A 14,428-nucleotide genomic window follows, 5' to 3' on the forward strand; every position below is an offset into this window, starting at 1 on the left:
ATCTTTCACAATTGGGTCCACCAATATTCAATGGAATAATTTTTCATGCTTGTCAAACATGCCCTTAAATGCAACCCCGCATTTGGGATTTTATTTTTCTTGCCTTACAGTTAAGCACAAGAGAAGAACTTTCAGCAACTCACAAAGGGCCTTTCACCATTGATCATAAAAGTGACTTTCTGTGTAGTTGTTGGGACCGACCATATACCCACTTCACGATGGTGAGATGGTCCAATAGAGCACGGGGCCCACCCACCCAATTACAGGCACAGGTCACATGTAGACAGGTCACATGTAGGACCCATATTTGTCGTTAGGGTCCAATCCTAAGAATGATTGTCCTACATGTCGGACTCTGGAGTGTTATTTAGTCAAGACCAAAGGTTGAAATGAACATAGCATAGGAAGTCCAATCAAAAGATAAAATAATATCCCTCTTGTTGAAACCATGGTTTACAGTCCCTTAAAATTAGCTTTCTGAATGAACAATGGGTTGAATGGCTCCAACAAATTACTTGAAAAATGCAAAGCAGCGGCACATTATCAGCTCCAGTACCAAAATACATATGGAGTTGGATGTTTACAAAGTCGAAAATATTTAGAGATAATGGCCAATCTCTGTACATTTATTGGGCAAATTATGTGTCTCACCTGACATGATAATGATCTTCCATGGCTCATTCCAACCCAAGAGCAGGAGTTTGTCCTCCTGAGAATAAAGTGAGCTCAAATGGATTCTCCACACTTCAGTTTCTTGTACAAAATGACCATAGAGTAAAATTAGAAACACAAATTGGTAGTATTTTCCGAAGAATCAAGGTGTGCAAAACCTTCATGATCACTATATGAGAAAAGTATCTTGGTTAATATTTTTAGATCTGTACCATATAATATTTACGCCAGATATTCATAGAACAGCGCCAGTCATGAATCGATGGTTCAATACAGCCTCTGCAATCGGCCGTTGGCGGAAGTCCGGATTGAGCATTGCCTACACCAAGAATATCATTGGTGAATAGATCAAATGAGGAACTGTTCATAAGAGAAAACGGTCAAAATAATTTATTGACCCAATGAAAAATAAAATTGAGTCATGATATCATCAGATACACTGAAAGATCAGTCTAAAAGTTTGTAATAGGAAACTTATAAGCATCCAGAAGTTCTCTAACCTTCGTTGTGATATGATGACCAAATTTTAGATTTAAGTCACTTGTGCCTAAATAAACTATATTTAAGCTAGTGGAAATAATTATGGAAATTTATAGGGATTATTGATTTTACACTTCTATCCTATATATTTGGCCATAACTGGGTTATATCCATCTTAACAAGTAAAATGTTCATATTCCAGCAATAAGAATACCATACTTTGAAAAGGGATTTTGCCATTGCCAAAGGACAATCATCTGTGCACCCATATAAACTGCATGCCATGTCATTTAGTTAAGATTTAGATTTATTAGTTGAGACCACTATAGAGACTAGAGTCTACAGATAGAAACTAAAAAGTTGACAGAGATATAGGAGATTGTTCGGAACCACTAGTTCAGGTAACCCAAATCCTCCCAGAAGTTCATGATCGTTGTTGGATTGAGAAAAAGTACATTTTTTATTTTCCTTCCAATCAGACAAGGATTGTGAAAGAGATCGTTTCTAAGCCAGAGACCCCTTCCGTATCTTGAATTTTTAGATGGATAAATCCTACTCATGAATTGCTGCTTGCCTCATCAACAACCTTTTTAAACTCCATTTGTTTCCAATCAAAGCCCTCAAACAAAAGTATTGAAGCTGCAAGCCTGCAACAAAACAGCCCCTAGTTAAAGCTCAAAATCCATGAGCTTGATCAAAATGTGATACCCAGTTACAAATTACCCTTGCATATCTTCCAATGTCATTTTGAGCTTGATCAAAATTCATGAGATTGACTAAAGCTCGATTCCTGTTTCTAGGAGCTGTAGTTAGCACCCATGCAGCAAAATATAAATGATGTCTATTACCCCATGGAACATACCAACATCAATTATCTTAACTCTAAATCTGTGATATGATGATGCCTACAAGACCAATATTTGCCTACTCCATTACAGATTTACAATGGACTACATACTGTGCCTGGTTTAATGAGTTTCCTAACAGGTTTTTGTCGACAAAAGAAGCATAGATGTAGATAGCATTATAGCTTGCTCATGTAACTATACTAGCATAATAAAACAAGCTGCATATGGCAGATTATTTTCAAAAGAAAAAGTGCATACATTAGTTTTCAACGAGTTTCCTAACAGGTTTTTGCCGACAAAAGAAGGATAGATCTAGATAGCATTATAGCTTGCTCATGTAACTATACTATCATACTAAAACAAGGTGCATATGGTAGATTATTTTCAAAAGAAAAGGTCCATACAGTAGTTTTCTTTAACAGAAAAATGCAAGAGCCAGTATTAGCACTAAAACCAAACAGCAAGAATTTCATGAAGTTGACTGTCAAATGTGAGGATTAAAAGTCAACCTGGAGTAACTCCCAAGCAGTATATAATAAAATTTTAGAAATGAATATAAATAGAGAACATCAAATGTGAGGATTACAAGTCAACCTGGAGTAACTCCCAACCGGCACCATCACCAAGATCCAGAAACTTCACAGCTTCCAACAAACGGTCATCCGCTTGGCAGTACCTGAAACAAATGCATTAATTACTCATACATCCCTCTGATGATATACATGTATGACAGTAAGGAACTCCACAGAGTTGAGTTTTCTGAAGGAAGCAAAAAAAATACTATTCTAAAAGGGAAAGCTTAGGAAAAACCCATTGCATTGATGGCCTTTTCGGTTTCCTGCACATCAAGTTGAACACGAATGTTCTGTCTCTATTAGATAAAGTTTGAGGTAAGTATCGAGTGGAGAAAGTCTACTTACTCTCTTGCAGCTTCAAGGTCAAGCCGGAAAGTGTTTTCGAAAAGCCTCTGAAAAGTTCATGAACAAATGATTAGGCGATGGACGAAAGGGTTGTATCATTTTTTTTAAAAAAGGGTTGTATCATTATCACTGATTGAGAAGAAATATGAACGTTGCAATACAAAATTACTGCAGGACTTACCTGCAAAGAAAGGGCATCCATGATACCGGCTTCACAAAATGGTATGAAAGCTAAGTATGCAAATAGAAGACCTGCTTCATATCTGCTTAGGAATGTAGGATATACATGTGTTAGTTGGAATATAAAAGTAAAAAAATTAGTTTATCATATAATTTAGTAAATGGAGTATAAAAACCCTTTACATATCATCTGCAATTCCAAAGGATCTTTTTTCAATAGGAGTATAAGCACCGGCTGCCGATGCCCTGCGCCATAGACCCTCTGAGAATGCTCCAGGACCGGCTTCTAGGGATGAATACCTACAACCCATGCCAAATCATAAATTATTTCAAAGATACAGATAATTTCTACAGAACTTGATATGTGCTGCATGAAAAAAAAAAGGCCTTATCACACACACTTAGCATCATGAGCAACAATTGAGTCATTTTCAATCTCGCAGGGTGGGGCAGGCAGGGACCGGGGAGTGCCTGAAGCGAGGCATACTGGTGAAATGCTGACATCAGCAGAGGGACCCACCTGTTGTCCATCTCAAATCTAACTCATAGAAAACATTCCGCTTTCATTTTTGGGCTTTTATGAAATTTTTATTGATTTTTTGAAGCAATTAAAAAGGAGTTCTAAGAGTACTCCTTTTTTAGAGTTATGTTTCCAGTTTTAAAGAGTATTGCATTTAGTTTAATTTTTACAACAGTTTGCTAGTTTTGACAGACAAGAAAATGCCAAGCGCTGTGCAAATATATTATTTGTACGAAAAATATGTAATTTCATGATTAAATTTTTATGAGGTAGAGATATAGCTAGAGCTTAAAATGTAAGGTATTTAATAGCTATAAAGAAATAAACACCATAAGGTATTTAATAGCCATAGATAAATTCACTTGTTTTAGATATTTAATAGCTAGAAATTTAAATATAAAAGGTTTTAAATAATTTGGGGGCCGCCCAAGTTGTCCCATTATATATAGTATTATTTATACGGTATAAATTTTTGTGTAAGATATTTAATATTTTTACATCCATAAGGTTTAAATAACTTCTGTTTGTTATATAAAGTATTGAATACATATAGAAACAAAATTATATTTGTAGTGTTTTAAATAACTTAGAGGCTTGTGCGCACGACAGTCCACATTCTCTCATTTATTTGATTTCCATTGGTATTAAAGATTCTGGGGTCGCTCTCTTTTTTAATGATAAGTCTGGTGTTGCTCATGGCAACCCCAGTTTTCAAGTTATGCATAGTATAGAATATATATGAGTTATGATTTTAAAAGGTCAGTATAGTTGGGATTTAACAAGGAGTGGAGTGTTTTACCTTGTACAGCTTATATGGATGAAATTTACAGGGTAAACGGACACATTGTCATTTTTTTTGGAATTCTATTTGCTGCTGTTGATTTCTTCCCACTACACGAATGGGGTAAGTTCTGTTAAATTTCTTCTTATTGCCTGCACTATATTTCGCTGTAAATTATCTTCTCCACCCGATTCTTTTTCTCAAGATATTTTCAAATTGATATAAGCAGATCAATGAATTGTTAGTAACAGAACAGTGTCCACATATTCCCAAATCTTACTTTGAGAACTTTCCATAAGCAACCTTAACTATAAGTATGACGGGTAACTGATCTTGTTTTGAAAAATAAATATACTGGTTCCCAGCTAACACTAATCTATCCATTGTTCATTACACCCAACAGTTCACGTAGAGATGAAGTAATCACGAACTTGTTGAGTTAGAAAAGGAAATTCCAGGTTATGCAACTTTCGTTTTATTATTGCATATTACTAAATTATATATTAGTACATACTTACATAAATGCACAGTGTATTGTTATGTCTACTACAATCAGCTATTAAAACGTAATATCCAGATATACATATATAAATAACAATGCTTTTATAACAAAAACTATAATTAAATATCCATTGATATACAACTATGAACTAAATTTTGCTAAAGCCTAAACACAAACAGCTAACCAGTGGTACATTAAGAAATTATAAATTTCAAAGTGAACACGCTTAAGGTCGGCATGGTCAAATTTCCATTTCTAGCTTTTTATGTTTTTGGAGAAATGGAAAGAGAGAAACTACAAAGAGGTGGATCACAGCCCTTGATTTCTTGTGCCCATGATCTACATCCACCAAGTTCAAAAGCCAATGAAAGCAGATAACAAACTTTGAGCAAATAGGTTTCCCAACAATAAATAGCGGTGTAAAACCAAAATGATATCAACAAAATAATGGTTCTCATCCTACCTTATATCAACTGAAAATGCCAAATCACGGAGCCGTGGGACTAGGTAAGCCGTGTCTTTCTCCACTATTGTGCTGTCAATATTGAAAATTAACTTTAAAATTTGATTGATATAAGGAAAATACAAATTTGGAAAGTCCCAAAACATGCAACAGAAATTTCAAATGGTCAGCCTACTTGAGAACTACAGAGGCAGGTCCGAGACTCTGGTGCAATCTTTCATGGTCATGCATGTATGCTAGGCCACTTATAGCTCCCCTAAGCAGCTTGATAACAAAATATCTTCTACGTTTTAATTTTTGCTCCAGATCAAAAGGATTCCAGAATTTCTGTTCTCCTAGAGCACGATCCTTAGCCATTCCTTCGCTCGTAACTTTTGCATAGTCCGCTGCGCTATATTTTCCATCATTACGAAAAGCAAGCCACTGTACATGAGACATTTTGTTTAAATATCATCGACCAAAAAATACCAAGACAGTTTTTTTTTTTTTGAAATACCAAGACACTTTACATCTCAATGGTAAATATCTTAGACCTGCTCTCCAGTTTTTGTCTCAAAACCGCCTAATAATATCTGGATATTCTGGGAAACATCTCTGGAATCACCCTGCGAAGGATTTGCACAACTTGATAAACAAACATGCAAGAGGAAAGAATCTGGAGTAGAAAGCAAAGGTTAGTTAATGATCTGGCTTGGTCATTTTGCTTACTTGAAGGAAAGCATGAGCATTTAACTCATTGGCAGCCATCATATCTGCCTCAATACCTCCAGCACGCTTTCCAGGATAAACCTTGACAGTTATAAAGTAACACTTAGTGATATGAAAGTATGATGAAGCTGGTTAACCTTATGCACGGGATAATATAGATATATTTGCTATTAGTTACAACAAACCTAAAGAAAAATAAGACATTCAAAAGCCAAAAAAAAAAATCAATTGACACCATCATTTATTATACATCATGAAAACCCTACTCCTTTTGGCCCATGTCCATCCTTTCACGAGGTTTTTATGGGTGAAAAGGGAGGCACGCGTTCTGCTTCCTTGGGCATTATGCAACATGCCTCATATTTTTGCCTTCTTAGAGAGAGGTAGAGTAATGAAAACTTGGAAAAAGAATAAAGCAACAAAATAAATGAATAAATAAACAGCAGATAAGAAAGTATGCGAGGTCACTTTAAAAAAAAAGAGAGTATGTGGGGTCAATTTGAATAGGAACAGATGTGTGATGGGCACTAGTAGCTGACAGTATTACCAGACAGATAATTAAATAAGAATTACTACAGGATTCATTTCATGTACGCATTCAAATGCATACTCAAAATATTAAGTCACGCAGTGAAAGGATACTGTAAAGATTGTGTTATGTACCTTGCAAGGTTTTGTAAGTTGGGCTTCCAAAAGTTTAGAACTTAACAGATCAAGGTACAAATGGCTACAATTCACATAAGTGTCAATTGAAGTCTCTGTGCAATTCCTCACTTTGTTGACATTGTACATTCACTTATCGCTATAAAATCATGAATAGGATCTCCAGACTACCTATCCCTAAACAGGAAAAGATCCCCCAACTGCTAATGTTCTACTTTTTATTTTACTTTTAAACCACAGACACGCTATGGCCCCCTCACCCTATCCACCAACCTCAAAAGCCCAAAGTACCCAACAATGTTCATGTATGATGTACCCATCTAACAATTCAATGAACTCTGCTTTCATCCAAAAGATAAATATAATATTGAACGTAAATTAAATTGTATACTCTAAGTTCTAGTTTGGCACCGAACGACTAACAGAAGTTGGCATTGATTTCAAAAAAAAATGCAGAAAAATAGCAATTGGAACAACTAAAATAACGAACTAAATAACTCGATAGATCTATCATTCCCATTGGCAAATTCCTCTTAAACAATGGTGAGTATTAATGTCTGAGGGGATTTAAGAAAAATCAATAGAAATTGAAAGATTGGAAGGAAAGATACCTTAAATATAACTCGAGTTCCTCTCAGTGGACCCTGAGAAACCCTTCCCTCATAAAGCCTACAATGGGACTGCATGAATAATATTAGTAGAAATTACAATGACTAAAACATGAAGAGATGTAGTGATCGGGAAATGCACCTGATCTTGATATCACCCTCTCCAACATCTTGAACCCTTAATCTCTCAATGTCATTCGAAGAATCGTCAAGATCTGGTTCTACGAATCTCCCAACACTAGAAAGACCTCCTGATTGAAATGATGAATAGCTGGTGGTATTTAAAACCCGAGTCAAATTAACCCAAAAGGGGTATTGAATAAGAAATGTGAGATTGCCAGATCTCCTAATGCTAATGCTTTTATTCTTTTGAAGTCATTAAAAACAATGCTTTTATTCTTTGGAAGTTTGACATGTAACATGTACAAATGTAAACACAGATTCAGAAATATCAAAAAGCAATGCAACTGGAAAGCAAAGGCAGGTACTGATATAGTACACTCTGCCAAGAAGAAGCTAAGAATAAGTATGTTAGAAACTTACCACTCTCAAGCTACATTAGCTTTTTAAGCATCAACATAAAGAAGTACTTAACCTTATTTCTACATAATCCTTTACATTAGAAAGTTTGACCTAATTTGCTCAAGTTGAAGCATAACCTCCTCTCTACTACAAAGGGATAATCAATGTCCATAAAAGGATAATCAGTGTCCTTTTCCATAAACATAGTTGTTGGGCCCACATAAGCATAAACTTCATCTACCACATGTCTTGTAAATTGTGATCGTGTACTTTCTTGGCCAATAGCAACAAAAACCTTTCACATACCCACACATGAGTGCCAATATCATTTCTGTCACAATTCAAAGACAGTCCCAATAGATGGCCATCTCATGGCCCCTTGGCCCCCGCACTAAAGAGGAACTCCCAATCCATAAGCCCTGCAAGTGGGCCACCTCCATATGATCCGGCCCAACGGATGATGCCCAAACACACAAAAAGGGACCCCATTCATCCCAAACCCTGCACCCCCATCCAATCCATGACACTCAATCAATGTTCCTAAAAAGGAACATTACACAATTCATGCACAAACCAACCACGACTCACCTCGAGGCTGTCAAACGGATATTGCGCTATCTAATGGCTCCATTGGTCTCGGCATTGCCTTCAAACCATCACATGATTTTTCTCTCTCAGAGCTTTCTCAGATGCTGAATGGGCCCAAATGATCATTGTTCCACCACTGGCAGTTGTATCTTCTTAGGTCCTAATCAGTTATTTGGTAATCAAAGAAACAACCCCCCGTCTCCAGATCAAGCACCGAGGCTGTGTATCGTGCTCTCACTTCTAGTACTGTGGATCTGTGTTGGGTTCAATCTTTGATGGAAGAATTAGGCCCCTATCCATCGTCTTGTTCGGTGCTACATTGTGATAATCATAACGCTGCATATATGGTCTTTAACCCCGTATTCCATACTCATACGAAACACATTGAGGTCGATTATCATTTTATACGCGAAAATGTTGATCGGGGTCTCCTACAGGTTCAATTTGTTGCTAGCATGGACCAGATTGCTGATGGACTCACCAAAGGATTAACTACAAGGCATTTTTGTTGGTTTCGTGACAAACTCAATGTGTTACCACAACACATGAGTTTGAGGGAGGGTGTTAGAAAACCTTAAATCTCATGAGGATCACATGGATCTCACGTGAGATGCATTCCCTCTTTAAGAGAATGGCAATTGGCCATCTCTTTCCTCTTGTATCATCATAGGATTAGCAAGCTTTCAAATTATTTCTATCTAAAATATGTACAGCTACAATCTCTCCACAATTGTGCTTTTTTGTATTTTACAAGCTTTCAAATTATTTGACATTTATGTTGTCATGTAACAGTGCTATTAATAGCAGTAACCCTGCAACCATATGGTATGCAGAATTCGCTCATTTCTTTCTCGTGAAACGTGTGGTTTGTTTCGCTTCTCTTCTTCAATTACTCCTAATTCTTGGTGTGTTTCTCTCTCTCCTCATCAACTCATCTAATCCTTACAAGGGAGAGGCTTGGAGATCATAATCCCGTACATATTTATAGTGCTCTAACCAAATCACTCAAGATTTCTCCCAATGAACCTAGTTCTTGGGATCTCCTCTCATAAGGATTGGGTTCCCATCACAAATAATCTCATATATGCTAAGACAACTAACTCTCAAGTCCTTTAGTCAAAGGATCTACAACGCTATCATTGATTTTGCATGGTCAGTAACAATAACTTAAACTTTGACCAATCGTTGAATTGCATTATGCCTCCGACGAATGTGTCAAAATTTACCATTGTAAGTCTTATTTTTAGTTCTTTCTATAGCAACTTGACAGTGATTGTGAATACAGAATGTTGGCACTTATTTGATTGTGAATACAGAATGTTGGCACTTATTTGATTGTGTGTACCTTGGACAAACATATTAAGTGATGAACCATCTTTTTAATGAATGATTTCCATACAAATTATAGTAACTAGAAAAACAAACTTTTCTTGAAAACAACTAAACATTCTCCAAAAGTAACGCAAACATATTATAGCATGTTAATAATATTGTGCTGACACAAAATCACATGAGAGCTCAAATGAATACAAAAAATTAAACAATTGGCAAGAGAAAGGTGAAGGTGAAGGTTTCACCTGGTGATGTTCATGAATCCGTAGCTTCCAATGGATTTTCCGACCTCAAAGTCATCTGGGTCGGAAATCAAACTCGCTTTGAATGACGGGAACTGAAACCTCAAAACTTCGGAAAAGGGGTGAAGAAATCTAAAACAAAGAGGTGGTTTGCAACCAAATGGGATGTAGTTTCTATGCCTTTTTCTCTCATTTGTTGGGAAGGATGTGGATAAGCAATTAGAAGCTGTGATTATTAACATGGCTTCCTCTTCTTCTCTTTCTTTCGTTTGAGATGATATCGGACTAGTTGTGAGTGGATAGGGATAACTAGATTTGCTAAGATAGTCAGATCCCCGCAACCCCAACTAGACCTGGCAAACGGGTGGGCGGGCCGGGTTTCACCTGACCCGTACGGGTCCGGGTCATCCGGGCCGGGTGAAAATTGACCCGGAATTTTACTGGTCACTAATTAGTGGACCTGGACTCCACTCGTACGGGCTGGGTGGACCCGCGGGTGACCCGGTTTTTTTTTTTCTTTTATTTTGCTGTTTTTATTTCCACACTAAAATAGGATGAACCAAACAGTTCATGTGATGGGCCATAACGTAAATAGGTTGTGTCCAAAAAATCATTTCCATAGGATGATCCTAGCCCTCTGATCTATGGAGGAATTGCATATTATTATTTATGGAAACCTCTGTAGATCGGAAGGTTAGGATCATCCTATGGAAATGATTTTTGGGGCACAGCCTATTTAAGTTGTGTTCCATCACATGAACGGTTTAGATCATCCTATGATGTGGTTAGTACAGTACTTTCTAAAATTACGGGATTATAGGGGCTTACACCCTATAAAATCTAAATCATTTGGGTTTTTACGGGCACCCGAGGGTCCACCCGGCCTTGCCCAGTTTTGACGTGACCCGTACGGGCCGGGTCAAATTTCAAACGGGTCATTAACTAGTGAGCCGGACCTCATAAATTACGGTCGGGCCGGGTGGACCCGTGGGTCCGGATCACTTTTTGCCAGGTCTAACCCCAACATCTAATTTTAGCACTACATTTCCATAATTTTCGAGTTTACATGGTGTAAGCTTGAATTTTCAAAAATTACTGTAAGGCTTACACCATAGGACAATCCAAACTGTCAATTTGATGGGCCACAATGTAAATAGGTTGTGCCCAAAAGATCATGTCCATAGGATGATCTTAGCCCTCCGATCTATTGATGATTCCATAATATGCAGTCATCTAAGGTATAGGATCGGTCATGATTTTGATCAAATGGACGGTTTGGATCATCCTGTGGTGTGGACCGTACAATACTTTTTGAAAAATACTGGACTATACAAACTTACACCATATAAAAGCTCACTAAATTACGCTATAAGTGGACCTCATTGTAAGAGATGTGTTAAATGGTGTGTGTACGTGACGTCCAGTATTTTTCAAGTACAGTGGGGCACACTTCATAGGAAGATCCAAACCATTTATTTGTTTCGCCACTTGTTGGTCCAAATGTAAATAGGCTGTAGCCAAAAATCATTTCCAAAGAATGATGCCAACCCTTCTACCCTCAAATGGCACGCGTCATTGAGACCATTGATCTGATGGGGACCATCACTGGGCAATCAAGTGGGTCCAGGTACTATACCAGAATGAAGATTGAGAAACTGTGAGATCTCTTATGAGAAGGTCCTTCTAATCACTCTTGATCGAGTGGCTGAGATAATCCGATGAGGCAAGACCAGGAGCAATCGGACGGATTTCTGATGATCTACACGATTCAAGGGCCCGATCACCCGTGCAGTGGCAGTGGGTCCATGCCTTACATGATTCTTTTCCTATTTCCCAGCAGCCGATAATTTAATTTAATTATCCCTAAACAGATATATTCCTTATAAATCACTAATATCTCGAGACTGTTAATATCCAATTTCTCGTGCCTGGGCCGTTCATCTCCTCACTAGAATTGAACTGGCCCAGCGGAACTGGTTGTCCTTAAAATATAAAAACCCTCCCATGTGACACAATTTTCCATAAAACCACTGATTCCAAAGAATTAGGAATCTTCTTTTCTTTGTTTTTCGAAGTGACGAAATTGCCCTTTTCCTGACCTATTACATCAATTCACCCGGTAAAAACACACCTGATTAAAAGGGAGCCTCGTGAAGTGGCCTGACCTCTGGTATTCTAAACTCAAGGGCGGCCATGCAAAACTCAGCTGAAAGGGCCCCCCTATTTGACGAGTTAAGTGCCTAATTGGGCCCTCCCACATGACATTTGCTTGATAATTTTGGAAATGATATCGGCATTCCCTTGCTTTAATATTAACACCCCTCTCTTTATTAAATTTTGGGCTTTCTCATAAATTCAACTAAAAATAATATATTGGTTTTCCTCATGGCTTCGTATACAGGCAAATCCCTTGTATATATTTCACTATCATTAAAAACACCCCTCTTTGTTTTGGATTTTTATCATTAAGTGTTATAATTATCAAAAAGCTATCAAAATCCGAGATTTTATATGATGTGTGGTCGTATAAACCCGTATTTTTTTAAAGTACAGTATCGGCCACTCCATATGATGATCCAAACCGTCCATTTGTTGGGCTACTCCGATCCTATGTGAAATGATTTTTGGGGCACAACATATTTGCGTTGTGGCCCAACAAATGGACGGTTCGGATCATCCTGTGGAGGGTCGAACCGTACTTCCGTAAAAAAAAATAATGGCTTTTCACGGGCCATGCATCATATAATTTCTCTCAAAATCCATATGACACTGCTAGTATGAAAAAAATATAATATTTGTATGGTAGGAAAAATCAACGATTATTTGAATTTTGAAGGTTGGGGCCATTCTACATCTTGGACAGAATCGATGATTAAAAGTAGTAGTGTGATGAGGAGAGTCGTGCGACTTATGAAATGACGGGATAAGCAATCCCAAATCGTGGGTTGCCACACAGATAACACAGTTGTAGGCCATGGTTGCACCCTCACAACCCAAGACACCATCACTTGAAAAACTGGCCCACGAAACATACGAAGGCGTAGGAGGAATGGGACATTGCACATTTCCTAGGGGCGGTACATAAATGCAGTCACTAAACAGACAAAATCATCGCTCCAACACCCATCTATCCTACGCTACGATTACTGATTCCTTTTTATTTATCTTCTACTTTCCTTGTAACCCTTGGCATCCCCCAAGATTGTTTATCATTTCACTTCGTTGTCAAAGCTAACAAGGTACCTAGACAATTTGATCGTCCATTTACATTGCATTTTGCATTTTATGTTTAATGCACTTTACATTTATGCTCTCAGCCAAGTACATTAGGTAAAATTACTTTCCCCCTAAAAACTCTTTATTAAAATAATTTCCTTACAACCATGCTCCAAAGGAGGCCCACAGGTGAACTTAGGCTTTCATAATTTTATAATTTGGACAAGTGACCAAGCTAGCAACTGACAATCTGTCACTCCAATGCTACGTTTGGTTGCTTGGAGTGGCTCGGAGAGTAGTGGATAGGAAGTCAAAGAGAGGAGACAAGCATTTTGATTTTCCTAGAATTATCTTGGAAAATTGTGTAGTAGTGTTTGGTTGCGCGGCAAATACTCGGAGAGTAGGACAAAAAGTAGGGATGTCACTACCAATATAGGGAAAGAGGAGAGCGAGGGAAGAGAGAGATAGAGAGCATCATTTCCTATAAAATTCAACCATAATTATTTTGCTTTTGTAATAAGGGGATAAGAAAGAGACAAGCAATTATAGAGAAATCCAAGGGAATCAATGAGAGTCCAATGCATTTTGGCAACCAAACGTGGAATGGCATGCCAAATCCAAACCAAATTCCAACGGCTGCCGAGCTTTTGTGCAACCAAATGAAACACAAGCGATTGCAAGATTGATTTGGTCAAAATTGGGCGAATGTAATGAACTGCCACACTCACCCATATCATCCATGGGGGTACTCTCCTTATCATTATTAGGCTAAGAGAATATATGCACTAATAAACTCTGTGCAAGACATATATGCACAGCCTATCATTATGAGAGGAATGCTAGACTCACCGGAGCCCTTGCAAAAAAATAAAAGGGTACAAGGGCTCTCTCATTGGCTAATTTTCATTTATGGGTACGATCACAACTTTTATAAATGAAAATTGACCAATGGGAGAGCCCTTACATCCTTTTTTTATGATGTTTTGTTGGATCTTATGAAGAGGATCCAAAATATGTCCATGGATCCTTCTAATGTACCTAGATTCTGTCTATTAATGTTCGGATTTGGACTATCCAGTGGACCTCCTGGGTAAATTGACACCCCTAAATTTATAAAAGGGCCCTTAGCTAGCGTGGACCAAGGACCCCCTCTATGTTGGAGCTTTGGGGGCATATCCGCAAT

General features: G+C 37.7%; 1 protein-coding gene across 2 annotated transcripts; it reads right to left on the reverse strand.

Moving 5' to 3' along the window:
- Positions 1-403: 403 nt before the first annotated feature.
- LOC143879268 (Protein kinase superfamily protein) lies at positions 404-10,337 on the reverse strand. 2 transcript variants are annotated; one of them, XM_077381563.1, is made up of 13 exons: positions 10,033-10,337; positions 7,488-7,616; positions 7,349-7,406; positions 6,075-6,155; positions 5,900-5,971; positions 5,542-5,789; positions 5,367-5,438; positions 3,284-3,400; positions 3,102-3,183; positions 2,921-2,967; positions 2,595-2,676; positions 885-991; positions 404-744 (listed from the first exon to the last, which is right to left on the reverse strand). In XM_077381563.1, exons 1-12 carry the CDS (start codon positions 10,269-10,271, stop codon positions 908-910), a joined length of 1,311 nt encoding a protein of 436 aa, XP_077237678.1. In that variant the 5' UTR covers positions 10,272-10,337; the 3' UTR covers positions 404-744; positions 885-907. The 2 variants fall into 2 exon arrangements, with proteins under 2 accessions (XP_077237678.1, XP_077237669.1); XM_077381554.1 differs by having other exon boundaries at positions 404-753.
- Positions 10,338-14,428: the final 4,091 nt, after the last annotated feature.

Source organism: Tasmannia lanceolata, unplaced genomic scaffold, assembly GCF_043159265.1.
Source record: "Tasmannia lanceolata isolate RefF3 unplaced genomic scaffold, GAP_Taslan_0.1 ptg000002l, whole genome shotgun sequence".
Taxonomy (NCBI): domain Eukaryota; kingdom Viridiplantae; phylum Streptophyta; class Magnoliopsida; order Canellales; family Winteraceae; genus Tasmannia; species Tasmannia lanceolata.